The sequence below is a fragment of the Leptodactylus fuscus genome, chromosome 1 (genome assembly GCF_031893055.1).
Source record: "Leptodactylus fuscus isolate aLepFus1 chromosome 1, aLepFus1.hap2, whole genome shotgun sequence".
In the NCBI taxonomy this organism is placed as follows: Eukaryota; Metazoa; Chordata; class Amphibia; order Anura; family Leptodactylidae; genus Leptodactylus; species Leptodactylus fuscus.
In genome coordinates, this window is record NC_134265.1 from 67,176,986 (window position 1) to 67,200,797 (window position 23,812).

General features: G+C 43.8%; 1 protein-coding gene across 1 annotated transcript in view; it reads left to right on the forward strand.

Moving 5' to 3' along the window:
• LNPEP (leucyl and cystinyl aminopeptidase) overlaps positions 1–8,551 on the forward strand; it is a 75,780-nt gene extending 67,229 nt beyond the window's left edge. Inside the window, exons 16-18 of the mRNA XM_075271678.1 lie at positions 4,250–4,390; positions 5,133–5,214; positions 7,525–8,551. Of these exons, the coding sequence (XP_075127779.1) occupies positions 4,250–4,390; positions 5,133–5,214; positions 7,525–7,653 (352 nt within the window). The 3' untranslated portion in view covers positions 7,654–8,551. The remainder of the gene's footprint in view (positions 1–4,249; positions 4,391–5,132; positions 5,215–7,524) is intronic.
• Positions 8,552–23,812: the final 15,261 nt, after the last annotated feature.

Genomic DNA, 23,812 nt, shown 5'->3' on the forward strand with positions numbered 1-23,812 from the left:
GAACCTCGAACATTTTAGTGTTCGCTCATCTCTAATCATGAGGTGACTACCTCTTGAAGCTCGTTAAGAGAATGCCAAGAGTGTGCAAAGCAGGAATCAAAGCAAAAGGCGGCTACTATGAAGAACCTAGAATATAAGACATATTTTCAGTTGTTTCACACTTTTTTGTTAAGTATATAATTCCACATGTGTTAATTCATAGTTTTGATGCCTTCAGTGTGAATCTACAATGTTCATAGTCATGAAAATACAGAAAACTCTTTGAATGAGAAGGTGTGTCCTAACGTTTGGTCTGTACTGTATATATTTATTTAGAACATTTTATGAAAATTTTTAATTTTGTATTCGTCCCATTAGGGATCATCACTGACGGCTAGTCTACCAGACAGCCAGTATGATAGACTTGGTCTTACATTTTTTCCAAAAGGCAAACTCAGAGACCTCTTTCAGCCCCCTAGCTTTCATGGTTAACCCTTGATGCATCCTTCTGTCTAATCACAGATACTACAATTGCTATTGAGTACGGCATCTAAAGGGTTCAAATGTGAAAGAGGTTACAGAAAAATATCAAAAGCTACAACCACAAGAACATGGGAATTTTTACTGGTCTACAATATTAATGTGAGACAAGTCTACTATAAAAAAGTAACACTTCAAAGACCATTATTAAATTATCGTCTGACTGTTTAGAAGTTTAAGTGCACTATAGACCAGCTTTTAAGAGACCTGGGCCTAAATAGTAATTTCACTGTTTGGCTTCCTGATATATTTTATTTGACCAAATCCAAGTAGCCTAAGAAGCCATAGACACTGTAGGCATCAACCAGGCCATACTGCAAACTATCAGTGACGTCTTGTCCTTTACAAGGACCGACATATTGTTGCAGCCTGTACAGCTGGTCAGGGGACTTATCACATTACATGAGCTTTCTATTGCAGGTAAATGCCTAAACTATTATACTTCATATCTCACCATTACTAGTGCTGTATTACAGAGACTTAAGAAGGGGTTATATGCTGAGCTGCTGAAAATAAGGGGTCCAAACTGTTGAAACCACTATACCAAATCAGAAAATGCCCTATTATTTCAGCCTAGGAACAGATGTAGCAGAACTGAATTTTTCATTGTATACATAATGTAAAATTATGTAATAATAATTTTTGTATACTCTACATGTCTATATATTGATAGACCTTATAAGTAGAGATGAGCGAACAGTGTTCTATCGAACACATGTTCGATCGGATATCAGGGTGTTCGCCATGTTCGAATCGAATCGAACACCACGTGGTAAAGTGCGCCAAAATTCGATTCCCCTCCCACCTTCCCTGGCGCCTTTTTTGCACCAATAACAGCGCAGGGGAGGTGGGACAGGAACTACGACACCGGGGGCATTGAAAAAAATTGGAAAAAGTCATTGGCTGCCGAAATCAGGTGACCTCCATTTTAGACGAATAGTGGATTTCAAATCCGGGTCATATGAGAATGTGAACTTTGTGACTATGAGACAGGGATAGCTGTACAGGCAGGGATAGCTAGGGATAACCTTTATTTAGGGGGGAATGTTATTAAAAATAACTTTTTGGGGCTCTATCGGGTGTGTAATTGTGATTTTTGTGAGATAAACTTTTTCCCATAGGGATGCATTGGCCAGCGCTGATTGGCCGAATTCCGTACTCTGGCCAATCAGCGCTGGCCAATGCATTCTATTAGCTTGATGAAGCAGAGTGTGCACAAGGGTTCAAGCGCACCCTCGGCTCTGATGTAGCAGAGCCGAGGCTGCACAAGGGTTCAAGCGCACCCTCGGCTCTGATGTAGGAGAGCCGAGGGTGCACTTGAACCCTTGTGCACCCTCAGCTCTGCTACATCAGAGCCGAGGGTGCGCTTGAACCCTTGTGCACACTCTGCTTCATCAAGCTAATAGAATGCATTGGCCAGCGCTGATTGGCCAATGTATTCTATTAGCCTGATGAAGTAGAGCTGAATGTGTGTGCTAAGCACACACATTCAGCTCTACTTCATCGGGCTAATAGAATGCATTGGCCAGCGCTGATTGGCCAGAGTACGGAACTCGACCAATCAGCGCTGGCTCTGCTGGAGGAGGCGGAGTCTAAGATCGCTCCACACCAGTCTCCATTCAGGTCCGACCTTAGACTCCGCCTCCTTCGGCAGAGCCAGCGCTGATTGGCCGAAGGCTGGCCAATGCATTCCTATGCGAATGCAGAGACTTAGCAGTGCTGAGTCAGTTTTGCTCAACTACACATCTGATGCACACTCGGCACTGCTACATCAGATGTAGCAATCTGATGTAGCAGAGCCGAGGGTGCACTAGAACCCCTGTGCAAACTCAGTTCACGCTAATAGAATGCATTGGCCAGCGCTGATTGGCCAATGCATTCTATTAGCCCGATGAAGTAGAGCTGAATGTGTGTGCTAAGCACACACATTCAGCACTGCTTCATCAAGCCAATACAATGCATTAGCCAGTGCTGATTGGCCAGAGTACGGAATTCGGCCAATCAGCGCTGGCCAATGCATTCTATTAGCCCGATGAAGTAGAGCTGAATGTGTGTGCTAAGCACACACATTCAGCACTGCTTCATCAAGCCAATACAATGCATTAGCCAGTGCTGATTGGCCAGAGTACGGAATTCGGCCAATCAGCGCTGGCCAATGCATTCTATTAGCCCGATGAAGTAGAGCTGAATGTGTGTGCTAAGCACACACATTCAGCACTGCTTCATCAAGCCAATACAATGCATTAGCCAGTGCTGATTGGCCAGAGTACGGAATTCGGCCAATCAGCGCTGGCTCTGCTGGAGGAGGCGGAGTCTAAGATCGCTCCACACCAGTCTCCATTCAGGTCCGACCTTAGACTCCGCCTCCTCCAGCAGAGCCAGCGCTGATTGGCCGAATTCCGTACTCTGGCCAATCAGCACTGGCTAATGCATTGTATTGGCTTGATGAAGCGGTGCTGAATGTGTGTGCTTAGCACACACATTCAGCTCTACTTCATCGGGCTAATAGAATGCATTGGCCAATCAGCGCTGGCCAATGCATTCTATTAGCGTGAACTGAGTTTGCACAGGGGTTCTAGTGCACCCTCGGCTCTGCTACATCAGATTGCTACATCTGATGTAGCAGTGCCGAGTGTGCATCAGATGTGTAGTTGAGCAAAACTGACTCAGCACTGCTAAGTCTGCATTCGCATAGGAATGCATTGGCCAGCCTTCGGCCAATCAGCGCTGGCTCTGCCGGAGGAGGCGGAGTCTAAGGTCGGACCTGAATGGAGACTGGTGTGGAGCGATCTTAGACTCCGCCTCCTCCAGCAGAGCCAGCGCTGATTGGCCGAATTCCGTACTCTGGCCAATCAGCACTGGCTAATGCATTGTATTGGCTTGATGAAGCAGTGCTGAATGTGTGTGCTTAGCACACACATTCAGCTCTACTTCATCGGGCTAATAGAATGCATTGGCCAATCAGCGCTGGCCAATGCATTCTATTAGCGTGAACTGAGTTTGCACAGGGGTTCTAGTGCACCCTCGGCTCTGCTACATCAGATTGCTACATCTGATGTAGCAGTGCCGAGTGTGCATCAGATGTGTAGTTGAGCAAAACTGACTCAGCACTGCTAAGTCTGCATTCGCATAGGAATGCATTGGCCAGCCTTCGGCCAATCAGCGCTGGCTCTGCCGGAGGAGGCGGAGTCTAAGGTCGGACCTGAATGGAGACTGGTGTGGAGTTATCTTAGACTCCGCCTCCTCCAGCAGAGCCAGCGCTGATTGGTCGAGTTCCGTACTCTGGCCAATCAGCACTGGCCAATGCATTTCTATGGGGAAAAGTTAGCTTGCGAAAATCGCAAACTGACAGGGATTTCCATGAAATAAAGTGACTTTTATGCCCCCAGACATGCTTCCCCTGCTGTCCCAGTGTCATTCCAGGGTGTTGGTATCATTTCCTGGGGTGTCATAGTGGACTTGGTGACCCTCCAGACACGAATTTGGGTTTCCCCCTTAACGAGTTTATGTTCCCCATAGACTATAATGGGGTTCGAAACCCATTCGAACACTCGAACAGTGAGCGGCTGTTCGAATCGAATTTCGAACCTCGAACATTTTAGTGTTCGCTCATCTCTACTTATAAGGAATAGACTATGACAATGTAGAATAGACTTCATCTCTAAATGTGTAACCTATGTATTGAGGACTTTATCTCTAAAAACTGCAAATGATGATTTCTGTTCACCAGGTTGATGTCAGCCAGTCTTTCTGAAACAGGTATAAGAACGCAGGACTTTCCCATTGTAATCCGCTTTATTAGTAAGAATGTTCCTGGGTCCCTGCTGGCTTGGAATTTTGTAAAGCAAAACTGGAATGAGATTACTAAAAAGTAAGTATGAAATATGAAGCATGAAAGCTGAATCATAGCTGTGGTTTCTAGTACATTATATTATGGTATGTAATAGATACTGAGTGAGAACCAACTAGTAAGAGTCAAGACGCCTTGAAGAGTCAATCTGGCCCTTGTGTAGGCATATGGTTCAGTGAGTGCGAAATAAGACATCGCACCCTGCTCCTGGTGCTATAGGACCCCAAAAGCCCCCTTCTGTGACATAACTAGACACTAATATTAGGAGAAGCACAAGGTAGGTAGGGCACTCGGTTACAGATTTGGAACTTTAGCATTACTGTAAGTTTCATAACAATATAAATTATTTTAGAATTCATATATGTTCCTGACTTCCACGGCATACCCTGTCACAGAAATGCCAATCTAGAGCAAGTTGCGCACTCCAGCAATAATAGGACAGATAAAAAATAAAAACACTATTGGAATTGTTTTCAGAATGCAAGTGATTTTTGGAAATTTTCAGGTTCTCACATTTAATAGACAGCAGTGTGAAAAGGACAATGGTAAAGTTTGTATATCTTTAAAGGATGTTTAATTTGTGGACGTTCCTTACAGACAGACACCACTCCAACAATTTATAATGCCAGTTATTCTTTATGGATAGCCATCTACACAAGTTTTTACTTGCTTGTCTTCACAACTTGGACTCTGCTGTAGTTCATGCACAGTATATAAATGATCATCGATTTTTCCTAATAATATAAAATGATTTTCTCCTTAGATTTCCTCCTGGCTCGTACCCCATACAGTCTATTGTGAGCAAGACCACTGCTCATTTTGGCACAGAGGTTTACTTAAATGAGGTTGGTTGTTTACCTTTAAATGGTATGTGATAATAGCGATCCGTCTAGGGGTTCAATAAATTCAGCGTAACTGGAAAATATGTAACAGGAACTACAAGTGCTATTGAACATTCTCTGTGGCTATTGGATCACAGATTTGAATAACACAAAGACCATATAACTGAGGGATTGAGAAGGAAAGCAGTAACATTGAACTCATTAAATTACAAGGGAACATGTTGTCAGGTTTAGGGACACTAATCCACCAGCATGTTCTTGTGCAACTGGAGTTTAGAATTCCAAATCGAACTATATCAGGTCTGACTAATCCTTCATTATAAAAGGGGTTGTCCAGGATCTAAAAATGTTTGATACTGATTGCCTATCCATGGGCATCCAACACCAAAACTGATCAGCTGATATGGCTGACAGAAGACACACCGTATGTACTCGAGTATAAGCCAACCCCCTCCCTAATTTTACCACAAAAAAAACCGGGGAAAACTTATTGACTCGAGTATAAGCCGAGGGGGGAAAATGCATGACATTCTTTTTTTTTTTTTTTTTTTATGTAGATTGTGAGCCCCACATAGAGCTCACAATGTACATTTTTCCCTATCATTATGTCTTTTGGAATATGGGATGGAAATCCATGCAAACATGGGGACAACATACAAACTCCTTGCAGATGGTTTTATGCCCTTGGCGGGATTTGAACACCAGGACTCCAGCGCTGCAAGGCTACAGTGCTAGCCACTGAGCCACCGTGTGGCCCCTCAAAAATGCATGACATTCTGTTTGTGCTTATGTTAATCCTAGCCGGCTTCAGGCCTATATGGTAATATCCCAGATGTCACGTGGTCTGGGATATATACCATATAGGCCCAAAGCCTGTGGTAGTAGTAATAGCCTGTTACTGCTAGCACAGGCTTTGGGCCTGTATGGCAACAGGCTGCTACTGCTACCATAAGGCTTTGGGCCTGTATGATAATGCCCCAGCCGGCTAGGATTAACATCGGATCCCGGAGAGGTGAGTAAAACTGTTTATTATGTTCCCTCACCTCCCCTGGGGCTCCGATTATTATACTCATAATAATAGCGGCAGTGGGATTGCGGCTGGGGCTCGGGCCTACTCCCTGCCGGCCTCTGCATCCTATAGTATAATGTGACGCGGGGGTCGGCAGTGAGCAGGCCCGGGGACAAACAAACATTCAGTTCTCGTACTTACCGACCTCGCGCTGCTGCTCCCACTACCGCCATTGCTTGTCTACTGCCACGGCTGATTGTCTTCTCCTGCGGCTGCTCCTGCGTCTCGGCGTAGGGGACATGATGACGCCACCTGTGCTGAGACGCAGTAAGACATCATTGACACACGTCGGGTGCTGGCCTGATCTAACGTGGCGACGTCACCTGGCGTGAGTTGTCGCTGGGGGAGGGGGCCGGGACTGGAGCGGAGGCCTGCTGCAGCCGAGTCAATACGGTTGAGTCAATTACCGTATTGACTCGAGTGGTAATTTATCTGGTCCGCAGTAAAAGACATCTGTGGGAGGGCGCTGGAACAGCGCTGCTGCCGATAGGTGGTCGGTGAGGCAGCGCTGTCTCCAGGGCCACCTTAAGATGTTTCCAAGGCAGAGAAGATGCTCTGGAAACATCTTGGGGCGGTCCTGGAGGCAGCGCTGGCTCACCACTCACTTATCGCTGCTCCAGCGGCCTCCCACAGATGCCTTTCACCAGATGCCTTTCACTGCAAACCAGTCATGTGACATTTTCAATTACCGTATTGACGAGTTATAGTCACAAGTATAAGCCGAGGCGCACTTTTTCAGCACAAAAACTGTGCTGAAAAACTCGGCTTATACTCGAGTATATACGGTATACTAAGAATACAGCCAGAAGCAGCCCTGCTCCTATTTGTGAATGGTTGTGGGGCCCTAGCACCATCACTACAGGGTACCTAGCTTACACTACAGGGTATTGTACTCTGGTTCATAGTTGGTTCCCCCAACAGTCTTTGTTCCACAGCTACCAGCATCAGTGTGTTGTGACGCCATGTAATCGTGGCAACCAATCAGTGAGTCTCAGCAGTCATATGTCATACTAATGACATCACTGATGATCACTGAAGTATGTAAATGGCTGTAGCAGCCACAAGCAGCCATGGCGTGTCACTGCTAGCAGCTTGTAAAATACAGACCAATGGGGGACTGTTGGAGCATCTGTTCGCAATCCACCTCAAAATCAGCTCCAAATTCCACTGTGTGAACTTTTTCTTATGTGTCTTCAGATTTACATTAAACATTCATACTCTGTTTGTTTGTTTTTTTATTGTAGGTGATTAATTTCTTCAATTCTACCAAGGGCAAAAGCAGAGAATTGTGGTGCGTAAAGGAGGCCATTGAAAACATCAAGTTAAACATCCAGTGGATTGATAAAAACCGTGACAGCCTTTCATGGCTCTAGTTTAGCCAACGCAATTTGTGTCAGGTGACACACTTACAGGCCATTAAAGCACAGCTTCGTATCACGCATCCTGCAATGTTGTGTGGACTACTGCAGAGTTCTTGATAGCTCAGGGCAAAAAAAAAAAAAATCCTTTCGTATGAGTGACTGTATGGAGTGAAACTGTATTTATTACAAACTTGTGACTATCACAATGTTGCACTGTGCCAAGAGTGGCTTCCATGGTAAAGCAATTTCTACGACCACTGTGCTTAACCTGCCAACGTTGGCTTGGAGGTTCTATGCGGTGTGTGTCAGCAGCACAAATTCTGTGGGATTGGGGATTCCTACACTATGTACATAATGAATACAGCCATATTCGCAACAGAGAGTGGGATTTGTTACTTACAGGACAGGAACCTTTTTCTTATATTTTAACACTGGAGAAACTTTTGGTTGAAAATGATAAGAATACGAGAAAACGATCTAGCTGCCTTTTCCCCCTCAGGTTTCGCATTTAGCTTGTGAAAAAAATGTAAGGCTGCAAGGCTGTACCTGCCGAGTTACCGCTGACCAGAATGATCTTTTTATACCGAGTGATCGTACACGTTTGTCGATAAAAATATGTAACGCAATAGAGAATGTGGACTACACAGACTAGTAGTAGGCATTAGAAATGATTGTTTTCATGACTGACTGCTGAGATGCACTATGTTTTATACCAGGCTCGTGTTCTACAATATTGCACTCTCCTGACCTGACCTAGTAATGTACATGCTGATTCAATAAGCCCCCCGCTACTTGTATGATATCACTCACTTTGGAAGTGCTGCAAAATGTAACAAGGTCAATGAAGGGAAAATCTAATCTAGGAAAATCTCAAAACCTGTTTATTATTAAATTACCTTTCAGATGGCAATGTGGCAGCTTTTTTCTTTATTTGCAGTGGGGGCAGTCATTGTAGATACATCAACATGCATTATTATTATGGGTAAGTGTGTGAAAGAGATTTTGCCTGCTGATTCGGTTTTTAGCGAGATCTGCCAATTCTGCTGGCAGGTTTATATCCATAAAATAACATCTTGAAGCATCTTGTTATAAATCTGTATTGTGCTGTCCTTCTGATATTCCTCCTAGAAATTTCTGAACAAGTAGATGTCACTAGACAGGACCCCCTTTATCCTATTCACTGCGTATACAATTTGTACACTTTCAACACATACAAGTACAGCTTGATTTTTGTTTTTCTATATTATGCCTATATCCGTGGTTTTGTAAAAAAAAAAAAAATAAAATAAATAAATTTCATTGTTGAAAGTCTAACCTAAGCAGAACATTAGATGCAGAACACTTTATAGAGTTTCAAGGTGTGTGAAGTTCACACTTGTTCCATATGCCCACAAGACTAGAATAAGGCTCAAGAGTAAGGCTGAGTTTACACGGGATATTTTGGTCAGGATTTTGAGGCCGTATCCGCCTCAAAATTCTGACCAAAAAGACGGCTCCCATTGAAAAGAAATGGGAGCCGGTCAGTTCTTTTTTCGGGAGACCCGTTTGTTCCGGCTACCAGAAAAAAAGAACAGACCTGCTCGTTCTTCAGTAGGATTCGCCTCGCGAATCCGCCTGAAGACACTCCCTCCTCCTGACTAGGCCCATTCATTGAGCCTAATCCGGAGCAGAGTGCACTGCATCGGCATCAAGTGGCAGCTACCCGGTCCGGCCTCCAACTCAGTTTTCCGGATCAAAAAACCCTGTGTGCACTCAGCCTAAGAGCAGAAACATTGCTATGGGTTAATAAAGTAGCTCCACTATTATACTTTCATCTAAGGAATGCTGCCTATTTTTTGTTGTTTAACATTTCCATATTTTGAAAAAATCATCAGAAATAAAAAAAAAAAAAAAAATCTCTGCAATCCAGGTGTCAGTTCGCATTGGACAGCTGCGCGGATTAGACACGGGTAGTGATTATTTGTGAAACTGCCGATCTTCTCAACCTTCTATATTAAAAAAAATACGAGACACCTATACATGACGGTCAGAGATTACATATCTTCTTTCATCGCTCAGAGGGTGAATAACATTAAGAAGCTTTCCTGTATCCCACCCCTTGGGGTCACTAGAGTATGTACAAGAGGACAGATGGCAGTGACAGGCTGGGATTTTACAAATTTCAGGTCACATTCTGCAAATAAGGAAACTTACCGTAGTGTCCCTAGAAGACAGGTAATCTGTTGTTATAGCTCGCTACTATCATTTATTTCCTGCTCTTTTGTGCCAAATTGTCTTTATATGTTTAAGTACTGTTTATTGAGACTGACAGGTGCTCCAGGGAGCAGATCTTCAGTATGTGGGAGGCGAGTGAAGTTGTAGGCTAGAAGATGGTGCGGTTTGCCTGCACCACTTAGATATAAAAGTCTTTGCAGCTGTAAAGAGATACAAGAATGTCTTGGTGGAGTTTTTTTTTTTTTACCTAGTCTATTATGAGGTACATTAAGTAAATGGAGTGGATCCAGAGAAGAATACCCTATACCAATCTCCACACCTCGTATTAAAGGGGTTGTCCCATGAAAATCATCCTATCTATACTGCTAGTTTATGTGGATTTAAGATTTTTCCTAAATGCATTGCTTTATCAAAACTGCTTTGTTTGGCCGCCATCTTAATTTATTCACTTCATTATTTACACTCCATTTCTATGGCCCTTGGGATTATCTGCTCGTTTGTCAAGTGATGTTGCTGCCTTCTCTCAGGGCGGAGGGAGGGGCTGGGAGCAGCTCTGAGCTGTTTGTGTCTTTTAAATAACGGAGCTTGTCAGAGATTTCTGAGCTCTTATCAGTTGGTTTAATAGAATTTGGCTGATAAGGGCTGAGATAGGGAGTCTGTTACCTCTGTATGTAATGCAAACTGACTCAAATCCAGCTCTGCTACATCAGCTTCACACTGTGGTAATTCATTTACAATTCCATGCAAGTGAAACCCCGCCCACCTATGTGCCGAGAAAAGCAGGAAGTGAAGAGAGCACAACAGCCTGCAGGTTAGTGAACAAGCGTCATCGGAATACCCCTTTAAGGGTAAAAGCAAACAATCCTTGAAACACGGTCCGCTGTGTGTCAGCCCGATTTACTGGGAGCAGGACTCCTAGCAGTATAGTTATCTATGATGTTAGGAGTCTTAGCCTCCCAGCGACATACTGTCCCATATCAATTACAGTAAAGTCATTCAAAGACTGTTTGGCCTTTTTGTTCCCTAAAGTGGAGATTACAAAGTAATGGATCTGACTGTTTGGCAAGGGCAGATCCAGGGCCGGGCGAGCTGTGCAACCGCCCGGAGCCCCGCCCTAACAAAATGGTCCCGGTCAGCTCGGCAGTCGGGCAAGTGCCGGGGCCCACAGAGCCTCTGGGGGACCCCGGCACTTGCCTGTCACGATTTCAGCTCATCGGCATCCGTCCGCCGATGAGCTGGAATACATACGCGATTAAAGCAGGAGCTGTGACCTCAGCTCCTACTTTGAAGCTCCGGCCCGGCTTGCGTGTGTAGGCGCGATGACGTCATCACATCACGCTTACACACGCAAGCCGGGCCGGAGCTAAGCAGGAGCTGAGGTCACAGCTCCTGCATCGCGTATGTGACTGGAGTGAGAGCGGAGAGAGGAGCGTCGGGGGAACGATGGAAGGTGAGTGATAGATGGTGAGTGTAAGTGTTTGTTTTGTATTAAATATTAAGGTGGAACATAATGAAGGGGGCCCATGAAACTGGGGGGCAAATGAAGGGGAGGGGGGGGGAACGGCATGACACTGGGGAAGATGAAGGGGGTGGGGAGAGAACGGCATGAAACTGGGGACAGAGATGGAGGGGGCCCAATGAAACTGGGGGGCAAATGAAGGGGAGGGGGGAATGGCATGACACTGGGGCAGGTGGGGGGGGGGGGTGGAACAGCATGACACTGGGGCAGAGATGGGGGACATGAAACTGGGCAGATGAAGGGGGAGAACGTGATGAAACTGGGGACAGAGATGGAGGGGGGACATGAAACTGGGGACAGAGATGGAGGGGGCCCAATGAAACTGGGGGGCAAATGAAGGGGAGGGGGGAACGGCATGACACTGGGGCAGAGACGGGGGACATTAAACTGGGCAGATGAAGGGGGAGAACGTGATGAAACTGGGGACAGAGATGGAGGGGGGGACATGAAACTGGGGGCAGAGGGAGGGTGTATATGAAACTGGGGGAGAGATGGAGGGGGGACATATAATTTACGGGTGACTGTAGGAGGATTATACTGTGTGGGAGCACATGATAAATTAATGAGAATGGGTGAAATCAACATAAAAGTGGGTGGAGCCAAATTTGCCGCGGCACACAGAGTGCGCCGCACATTTTACCCCTCTTTCTACTCATTAAAAATTAGGCGGTATGGTGTTGGTGATGCCACACTCCTGCATGACGTCACTCGCTTCATCTGCGACGCACAGTGTCTCGACTCCCCTGCCTCCTTTACAAGGGGGCCCACTGAGGCTCTGTCGCCCAAGGGCCCATAAAAACCTGGAGCCGGCCCTGGGTCAGCATGTCCCGATTTCCTACGGACGCCGATGAGCTGAATACATAGGTGTTTAAAGCAGGAGGTGTCACAGCTCAGCTCCTGTTTTAACGCTGAGCTCCGGCATTTGTAGTCGCGATGTGATGACGTCACATCGCGCCTACAATATGTGTATGAGGGAGAGAGCTGCGAGGGAAGGTGAGTGTGTGTGAGAACAGTATGACGCTGGGACAGATGAACGGAGGGAGAACGGCATGACACTGGGGCAGATAGAGGGGGGGAGAACAGCATGACACTGGGGCAGATGAAGGTGGAGAACGGCATGACACTGGGGCAGAGACGGGGGGGACATGAAACTGTGGGCAGATAAAGGGGAGAATGGCATGAAACTGGGGACAGAGATAGAGGGGGGGGACATGAAACTAGGGGTAGATGAAGGGTGTATATGAAAATGGGGAGAGATGGAGGGGGGGGGACATATAATTTACAGGTGACTGTAGGAGGATTATACTGTGTGGAATCACATGAAAAATGAATGAGAATGGGCGGAGTCAACATAAAAGAGGACGGGGCCTAATTTGCTGCGGCACGCTGCACGTAGGGCCCCGCCAAAGTCAATTGCCCAGGGCCCCGCAAACCCTGGATCCGCCACTGCTGTTTGGTGAATGTGGCAGAACATTTGTGGCACTGTTTTTGAAAGACGTTTTTTTCTATCCCTGGGCGACCCATTTAAGGAAATATGTTTTCCATTGAAATTATTAGGTCTGGCACAGTTAGGTTAATGCTTTAACCCCTTGGGAGTTATTAACCTGATAAGTGACCATTACCCTGAAGTGCATTGTGTAGGGTGCTATGGAGGTTAGTAAGTAACATTTAGTAAGACTTTAGTGTTCAGACTTGCTTTACAAAAGATCTGGTAATATTCTGCAAGCTTGGCTAACATTCAAGACACTTTGCTGTCCCTAAGGGCAGTTTAGTATGGGATTTGCTTTACCATGGCTTCCCCTATAATATATGGGCCATCTCACACTGGTGATCGGTGGGAGTTCTAGCAGACAGACTCCCAGCAAATAAGTCTTAATGAGAAATTAATAGTGGGAAGACTTTTAATTGCCAGGATAAGACTGTTCTTATGTGTCACACGTGTGACATAAGAGTCGGCTTTGTATCCATCGCTTCCTGTGTTCTGAAGTCTTTTGTAGAGTCTGTTTGTTCACAGGGCAGTAATATAACCATCTTGAAAGCTACAGCTCTGCATTGAATGCATATAGTGTATTATTCTGGCACAGAAACCACTATAGATCACATAAAATCAGTTTATGATGCATTTAATATGATCATGGTGCTGCTTATACACCGTTTCCAGAGCAGGTGTCTTTACCCCTGGGTATGGCGCAAACATCTGCTTTCTAGAGAGTGGTTTTCGGGACCCGCTTACATGTTGTAAGATATTAATGAACCAGTGAGAACAGAATGGCTGCGAGCCACTAACATTTGTGGCTCCTTAGTGCTGATGAGGAGTCGTCATATTTAGTGTATGTTTCTCTTGTGATCTGTTCATTTTTAGACAGTCCTTACTAAGTCAACTTATGAGGCATTAAATTCTAAGTAACTGAAGGATTTACACTTACTCGGCTGATAACTTCCTTGAGTTCTATATATAACAGGTTGCCGTGTATTGCAGGTAGTAATCCTATTTTAAAATCTTAAAACTGTGTACATGGCTAGATATATTTAAGATGATTATATTAACAAGATGCCGCACAAAAGTGTTGTGTTACAGCTCTGTTCACATATACGCTAAGAGTGGTTTTCAGGTTCCTTCATTTTCAGTTTTTGCAAGTGAATCTGAAGACAGGACTACCTAAAATGAGCATTCCCTTGGGGGCAACACGATGGCTCAGTGGTTAGTACTACCGCACTGGAGTCCTGGGCTCGAATCCGGCCAGGAACAACATCTGCAAGAAGTTTGTATGTTCTCCCCATGTTTGCGTGGATTTCCTCCCATGCTCCAAAGACACACTGATAGGGAAAAATGTACATTGTGATCCCTATATGGGGCTCACAATCTACATTAAAAAAGCATTCTCTTAACCAGGTGCTACTAAACAAGATACAGCACACTTAGAGATTAATCTGTCTGTAATTGTGATCACAAAAAAACGATCTGTAGCTGTATGATCCATAAATGACCAGCAATGACCTAAAAGCCAGAGTCCCGCTTTCACGCCTGGGGTTTGTGTACACAGAATCCTGTCAATCACTGTGTGCGGGTGGGGTAAGCACTATCTCAGCTACATGTCCTGTCTGGATTTACTCTTCTTTTTACTCAGACATCTCAGAAATCACATAAATCTGCCACAGAATTTAGCTTCTCTCCCTTTGCGCTGCTCTCAAAAGGGCAAGATAAATTACCTGACCTAAAATTTGGAAGGATGATTTTTTTTTCTACTGTATAGTGCACCTAAACAAAACAACGCGCCCAGGTAGAAATATGCTGTGATGAGATATTGGGTCTTGCCATATAATGGCTGTAAAATCGACAGTATCTCTGCATTTCACCACATTCATTCTAACACGTATAATAACGTTACAATGTTCATTTTACCACATAGTACTCTGAAAACGAACACCCAAAACCTAATCAATAAACTGTATGTACTCTGAATAGAACAATCCTATTTGGGCCACTAACCTCATACAGTTCTATGAACAGAAAGGAGAGTTCCAGACAGGGGAGTAACTACCAGGGTAGCAGCTGCCACAGAGCCCGGGACATTAGGATTCTGGTGACAGTCGCTACCGCTGCATTTAAAAAAAAAAAAAAAAAAATTTAATAGGCCATTACTGGCTGGAGTTACTCCAGCCGGTAACGGGCCCCACAAGCACTATTATTACACTCGGGGGTCTAAAAAGATGATAATGATCTGAGGCCCGGGAGAGATGAGCGAGTACCATTCGAAACGGCCGCTTCGAATAGCATGCACCCATAGGAATGAATGGACGCAACCGCTCATCTCTATTACTTACCTCTCCACGCAGGCTTCGGGCCTACTTGTGTGACGTAGCTTTTTTTTCCGCCTTCCAAACCCCCCCCCCTCCCCCGGGGCGATGTTAGCAGGCAGGGAGAGGACCTGCTCTCTGCTAAGGGGAGGCTGCTGGAGAGGCGCTGCATCCACAGGGCCTCCCCAATCCATTGCTCGACATGGTGACGCTAAGCCATGCCAGAACAGCTTGTCCTGGACTGGCTTAGGTCAGCAAAAATGCCCCCCCCCCAGCATAGCGCTGCCTGAAGAGGTCGTACAACGCTATAGACGCTGCTGTGAGGAAGGGTTTTCCTGACTGACTGTCAGAAATGCCCTTCTGACGGTGAAGAGCTACAGTATCGGCACCAATAGCTCTTCACCGGGGGCACAGAACAGGAAAGCCAATAGTGCGCTGAATTCAGCACACTGTCGGCTTTCTAGCGGTGTATTACACCACATGTGCACCAGGAGGTGAAGGGTCCAATTTAAAGGGGTTGTTAAGCAGGCGATGTGCATTTTATCAATCTCCACCTCTCTTAATCTGCTAGATGTACACTGGTCTCTGGTCCCTTCTTGACCACCCGGACATACCTGCTCAGCCAATTTATGGCCACAAGGGTGACTCTTTATGGCCAATGATTGGACCAAGAAGTAAAGACCAGCAGAGTCCGGGTATTACCGTGGGAGGAGGTATTTCTACTTTTTTTTTAACCCACTCTGGGCCATTGCCACCAATTTGTTTCTGCTAGGCAACCCCTTTGAGACTGCTTGTTTCCATATGAAACTATTTTGCTTAGGTTAGCGATTTCAGATTTGTTGTGCAGCCCTACAGTATATAAACAGTGCAATTCCTATTACCAGCGTAAACATCTTGTGTGTTTATCCGCTCTACAGTACATCGACCTTTAGCTAAAATTGGCCTGAAGAATGTGACATGTTTTTGCAGTGTGATATATTTTCCAAACATTAACATTGACATTTTAACATTTCTACTTCATTTACAACCTTTTTTTTTGTAACCGTATAGATTTTTTACTGTAGAAACAGATATACATTAGTTATTTTGTGAACTTTGTCCTTCCCCAACCATTACATCAGCCATATTTCACATCTGTTGTCAGACGGTAACAGCAATGTGGTGGTAAATGTGATCATATGTCAGCAGCAGATAACATATGATCATAGAATAAATCCACAATGTATATCCCCTTCTTTCACCTTATCTATACTGTATGTCACCTTTACTCTGACCTTAGCATACTATACGTCTTCTCTTTGTCTTAAAAAATGGTTTATTGGTTCACAACCAACCATTGGTTGCATTGAACTGAAGTTTAGTAAAGTTGGTGATCTCTACACCATGGCCGTATCTTCATTGTTAGATTGGAGTCTTTTTGGACAGTTGCAGTCTTTTGACATGGACCATAATCTTGGGAAAGTAATTATTTGTAGATGGAGTGGACATACTGATTTCACATACTATAATATTAGATTTCATAGTTAAAGGGGCTCTATCAGCAAAATCATGCTGATAGAGCCCCACATATGCGTGAATAGCCTTTAAAAAGGCTATTCACGCACCGTAAATGTTATATTAAACTAACCCCCCCCCTCCCGTTTTAAAATAAAACCCTAAAAAAGAATGTGCTCTACTTACGCATCGTGCACGCTGGGCGGGCTTTCAGGGTGTGTCGTCTTCTTCACCCACGTCTCTTCTTCCTCTGATGTCCTCCGGTCCCGTCCTCCTCCGGCGCTCGCAAACGGACACTGATATAAAAAAATGGCCTGGGCGCATGCGCAGTAGCATGCGGCTTCTACTACGGCTACTGCGCAGGCGCCCAGGTCATTTTTTTTTTTATCAGTGTCCGCTCACGAGCGCCAGAGGAGGACGGGACCAGAGGACATCAGAGGAAGAAGAGGCGTGGAGGAAGAAGACGGTGCACCCTGAATGCCCACCCAGCGTGCACGATGTGTAAGTAGAGCACATTCTTTTTTAGGGTTTTATTTTAAAACGGGAGGGGGGGGTAGTTTAATATAACATTTACGGTGCGTGAATAGCCTTTTTAAAGGCTATTCACGCATATGTGGGGCTCTATCAGCATGATTTTGCTGATAGAGCCCCTTTAAATATTGAGATACTGGGGATTATGGACCTAATATGTGCCAGGAAAATATCACTATATTACAACCAAAGCTCACATGGTGCATATATGGAGTTCAAAGGGATTTGTACTAGGCAAATTTAGGATTGCCATGCCGCTGCATGTAGGGGGTCCTTATTCTGCCCTAACTACTTTGGCATCAAACAATAATGTAATATGTACAGAGGCACTGTTGGAAATAACAAGAATAGGCACATGCAATTTTGACATAGCAATCCATTTTCACTGGAGAGATTTAAGGCTACCATTGGTTTTTACCCCCCTTACCTATGGCAAAAAGCATTCATATTTATAAGTATGGCCTGTTTCCAAAATGCAGCTTAATATGGCTGACTTCAATATTGTAATTGTGCCACCATAAGTGAGCCATACTGGCAAAAGGCTAGATCGCATTCCCAGAAATATTCGTTCTACCCCTTCTATAGCTGCTGTAGTTATATTGGAGACTTATAGCAATAGAGAAGAATGTGTAATATTCTGTTTCACCAGACCGAACACCTTTGTATGCATCTGCCATACGTCTTCTTTAAGATGCATTGCAGTTGAAACCAATCATTATTTTTTATAGGATTGTTCAACATGGCTAATGTAAACCTTATGAGGCATAAGTGAAATTGCATCAATCTAAGGAAATGTCAGTCATTACAGCCTCGGTTACATTCAACCTTTGAAGTCCGATTGTCCTATCGAGCACGACCGCCATTCTTCACACCTGACATTGATTTTGTGGAGAGCATATAAATGTCACAGCTTCGGTGTTCTCCGCTTTATCCAATGACAGGAACCTTCATGAACACTGGATTCATTTCAAACACAATGCCTGAATGAACTGGACAAGTTTCCCTCTGCCACACCAATCCCAACACTTCCCTCTTACATCCAGAGCCTTCTCTGATTTCTTCAAGTAAAACAGAATGGTTTGGAATTAATTTATGTCTATAAGACTTGGTGAAACATTACTAATGGTTACCACATGAACTTCAATATCCCTTGATGTTTTCTTTGGCTAATATTTCCACAACAGATTATTCCTGCGTACAGGAACGCCAGATTTATCACTGGAACTCTCCGCTGAGTTAAAGCTGGAATGGCAAGCCTGATACAAATAATGCAAAAATAATGATATAATTGACTCTCCCAAAAAATCTCTTGGTTTTAGCAGCGAACAACAAATAAATGGAAAATTGAATTTGTCAGGCTCCTGAGCATTTGGCACGTTTAGATGGTAAGAATTCACATTAACCATTATTGTCTAGTATGCAGAAGAAAGACATGGTCACGGTTTTCTTGAAGGTTGATCACCCACCATCAGGCTACAGTGTGGAAGTTAGGTCTTGGAGAGGGCAATGGCACTCATGTACTGCTAACATAAATAAAACCTGAAATCTACTCAAGCATCTAACAAGGGTATACTTGAGATTTCAGTGAGATGCACCAGAATTATTTGGAGGCCTGAATATACTGAATATAGAGAATAAGAACAGTGATGTCGAGCAGTTTCCATATATGCAGGACAGGAGAATAGGAGCAGTGATACTAAGCAGTGCCTATATACATATATATATATATATATATATATATATATATATATATACACATACATATATATATATATATATATATATATATATACAGTATATATATATACACAAACGCACACAGAACAGGACCACTGATACTGAGCAGTGTCCATATATATACATTATATATATATATAGTTGCATGCAAAAGTTTGGACACCCCTAGTAAAAATTACTGTTCTTGTGAACAGTTAAAGGGGTATTCCCACGTCGCATACTCACCAGTCTTCGCTGCTGTAAAATCTTCTTTCCTCCTGCTTTGTTGCGTCATTGGTGGGCGGGGTTACATATGCAAAGCGAGATGTCATCGCTTCTATGCCGCTGGCCCTGCTTGCGCGCTCATAGATGTTGAGACCAGTCAGTTTCCCAGCCTTCACAATGTGAATACAGACCTGGCATCCGCTGTAATAGAATGGCGGATGCCGGGGAGGGTTAGGTGCCGGCACAGGTGCCTGTGACATCGCTACGCTCCTGCCCTGCATGAAGCCAGAAGCGGCAGGAGCGATGCTGTTATTCCGCATCTCCCTCCCCCCCTTCCCTCCGGAATAGCGGCATCGTTCCTGCCGCTGCTGGCTTCATGCAGGAGCGTAGCGATGTCGCAGGCCCCGGCACCTGTGCTGGCATCTTTACCTTCCCCAGCATCCGCCTCTCTATTACAGCGGATGACGGGTCTGTATTGGCGGCCCCTTCCCCCCTCCAGGCTCGCTCCTGTGCACTTATCCTCTCTTCCTCCCCCCTGAGAGTAGGCAGATACATCACTTGACTTTTGAGCAGATAAGTCAGGGCTGTGTCAACAATGAATTGAATAAAGTAAGATAGTGGACAAACAAAGCAGTTTTGCTGAAGCAGTGTATTTAGGAAAAGTCTTTCATTCACATTAACAAGCAGTATAGATAGGATCCTTGTGATGGGACAACCCCTTTAAGTAAGTTGAAGATAACATGCCTTTCAAAAGGCATAACATGGAACATTCCCAATGTATTTTTTTAAAAAAAATATATGTTTTCATATTTAACATTTTTGAAATAACAAAAACATGTAAATGACCTCCACCTTTGTCACTTTCAGAGTGCTAGGCAGTTGCTTAGAAGAACCCATGGCTGCTGTATCTTGGCACAAGGTTAGAGGAGGATGGGGTTTTATAAAGCTATAAATTTTTCATCACTTGGCCTTTCCTAATGAGGATAGTGAACAAGTCATAACCTTAACTGGCTAATGAAAGTCTGAGACCTTGGTTAAAGTTGTCTGAGCACATAAATCTACAAGGGTTCCCCAACTTTTGCAAGGTACTCCTTTCCCTTTTTCATGCTAAAATTGTACTCAAACACAATAATACACTGATGTTGCTTAAATTATAGACAAGTGTTTAATCTTTAACTTTGTCTTTTCTGGATCATTTCATTTTCAACTTGCTTAACTGTTCACAAGTACAGTCAATTTGACCAGGAGTGTCCAAACTTTTGCATGCCACTGTATATTCAGAATAAGAGAAGTGATGCTGAGCAGCATCCATATAAGAAGAACAGAAGCAGCGATAATGAACAGTATCTATCTATCTATCTATCTATCTATCTATCTATCTATCTATCTATCTAAACACAGAAGCAGTATCCATTTATACTGAACGAAGTGATACTGTGCAGTGTGCATATATAGCAGGGGTTAGATTAAAAAAAAATCCCAATGCACAAGAATCAGTGTAGCCACTCCTACTAAAGGATGAAAAAAGCAGGAGTTGGTGGAGGTGGTGAAATATGACTGCTAAATACTAGCACCAGCCTCCAGGCAGTAATGGCGGTTGGCTTGGTGATGTTCTGGTCTGGTGGCAACTCTACATGAACTTCAACCATTCTAATATTTGCCATCTACCAGGTGGACGGTTAATAATGTTACTTTCTCAATTATTCCTTTAAGTCAAGCTAAGAGTTAAATTAATGGAGAAAAATTAAGAGATCAAGTAGATTAAATATTGTAATATCCACCCAAAATAATTTTAGAGGAGCCATTCAGGAACTAGGTGTAGTTTTAAGAAGTGAATTTATATTTCTGGTTCTGATCATGAAATTATAAAATTCTTTGACTATACTTTGACATATCACAGACTGGTTATAAATGTGAGGTTCTTGGCGCACATTGATAACATGTGCGAGCCCATCTGCCACGTCAAGGCGACCTCATTCAGATGGGTCCCTACACTAAGACTTTGCCTCTATAATAAAAGCTGTACTCCCCCCCCCCCCCAATAGACAAGACCCTAAAGATCAAGTTCTGAGAAACAGCACTATATATAAAAAGTTTCTCTCCTGTCCTATATCTATGTAAAGTGTTAGTGTAGGGACCCATCGTAATAAGGCCAGTAAGTGGTCGATGGGATCAATAAAGTCATGTAAATTTCTGCTCTAAAATCCTTAGAGCTAAGTAGGAGCACATTTCACTTTGACTGACCTGGCACATCCATATATTACACGTATTGACTATCACTAGCATATATGCTAATACAATGTACTTACAGTACACGTAATGTTCTCATACTATATACAGAAATACTTACATAAGTTCCACTACTTACAGATGTCTAAGTAAATATATATAACTATAGAATTCTATAGATATATACATACTGCATACAAACACTCCACACATATACTGTACACTGCAAAATGTGTGTGTATATATATATCTATATATATATATAAATATTTACAGATACCTATAATATACAGAGATAGATATGACATTATTGATACTACATACAGACATCTCTAAGTACTTATATACATACTAGCCTCTGCCTGCGACTTCGTCTATGTGTTGTTGGCATCGATGATCTGCCTATATTCAGCAAATTGCTGCCATCGATGGTTTGCCTGCTCCAGCGTTTCGGCAGTTCTCAAGCTGTCCTGCTGCTGAGCTTTGTCCTCGCACCGTGCCTGCGAATGTTCCGGCATCTAAGGAGCTGGATGGGACGCCATGTAATTAGCGTATTGTTGGAGTTGATCCGCTTGCTCCAGTGTTTTGGCAACTGTCAAGCTGGCCTGCCGTGTGAACTCGTTCCTCGCGCAGTGCCTGTGATTGCTCCGGCATCTCAGCAGCTCGCTGGGACGCCATATAATGAGTGTTTTGGTGTTGATGATCTGGTATTTCAGCTGCTCTAAGAGCCGCTTGACACCTAGCCTTGCTCAATTCTCCTTAGCTCCACTTGAGGAGAAGTCTGTGACTTCTGGCTACCTTCACAGCTTTTGTTATTTTAGAATTTTGCCACTAATTTTTCCAGGCATGTTTAACATTGGCAAACTGCCAATTTTTGGATTAAAGGTGGTTTTCCTATGTCAACGTCTCAGCATTGGACCAGATCAAATAATATGGAGATGTCTGGACACAATAGACTAAACATCCAAACCCACAAACTTTCAAATTTATAATATTAGTAGGAGTCCACTGTAAACTATATAAATTGTATTGTGTGTGTATAATAGATAGATAGATAGATAGATAGATAGATAGATAGATAGATAGATAGATAGATAGATAGACACACACACATACTGTAGGAATATATGTAGACTTCTGTAAGACAGACACCTTAAAGTGAACCTGTCAGGCTGTTTGGGACCACTGAACTGCCAGCAGCTGGGATTTAGGCGCCCAAATCTCTGTATCGTACTGCCCCTTGCTGCTTAGACCTTGGGCGTCTTGAAGCTTTGATTGAGAGGCTCCGGTCTCTTAATAATACAGGGGCACTCCAATGCTCCAGAATTTAAATCTATGCCTGTCGGGACCACACTGGCCCAGATTTACGATTGTGGTTGTGGATAGACACTGGTGTAAATGCAGGGGTGAACCTAGCCTTTCTTTACCTGAGGTATTTATCCCCCCTTATTTAGCCCACCAGATGATTATGACCCCCCTTTTATGGCTGCCAACAGATTATAATTATATACCCTCCACACACTATACAACCCCTTTTTATAGCCCACATGCAATATATGACCCCCTTTTTTTTTACACCTCCCACACACACAGTTTAGGACCTCTTTTTATAGCCCACACACAGTATATGACTCCCTTTTTTATTGCAATAAGTAGCAGATGATAATTTTTACTCGCCTGTCCACATTCCTGTCCAGGCCGCCCTCCACTGCAGCTTCCAGGGTGAGATGTAGCCAATGCTGAAGAATGCCAGGGCACTGGCGGCTGATTAAAAAATAAATAAATAATAAAAAAAGTGCCACCCCCCCCTAGTTTATTCCAAGAGCTGCTGCCTGAGGCCATCACCTCAGGTTGCCTCATGGAAGATATACTCTTGTGTATATGTGGTGCCTCTTTGGCACATCTAGTTTGGGCTAAAAAAAAAGTATGACTTGTTAGGGGTGAATTCTCAGGAAAAAGGGGTGTAACTTAAATGTGTCATATGCTAAATTTATCATTTAACATCAATCCAATGTGATAAATCTAGCGCAATTTCAAACTGACTGCCAAGTTTACACCGTCTATTAGAAAAATCAAAATCTAGGATAATACATGTACAAATGCCTACTACATAAAGATATGTTCACACAGCGCAATTAGAAGAGAAATCTGAGGTGAACTTCCACCTCAAAGTCATCTTCATTTTCTACCCCTCCATCTTTCACTAATCAGGGGATGGTGCTCACACTGCAGGTTCTGAGGATGAATCAGCCGTGGCAAGATCAAGCATCCATCTTCTATTTCTGCCTCCCATTGAAAATAAATAAATATACGTCCCAAACAATAATGATGAGACTCCAAGGACACCCGAACCCCCAAACCACACATCCCCCTCCCACCCCCAACCACCCCCAACCCCTCTTTGCTTTGGCAATACCAAATGTTTTTCTTCATTCATGTTAATAA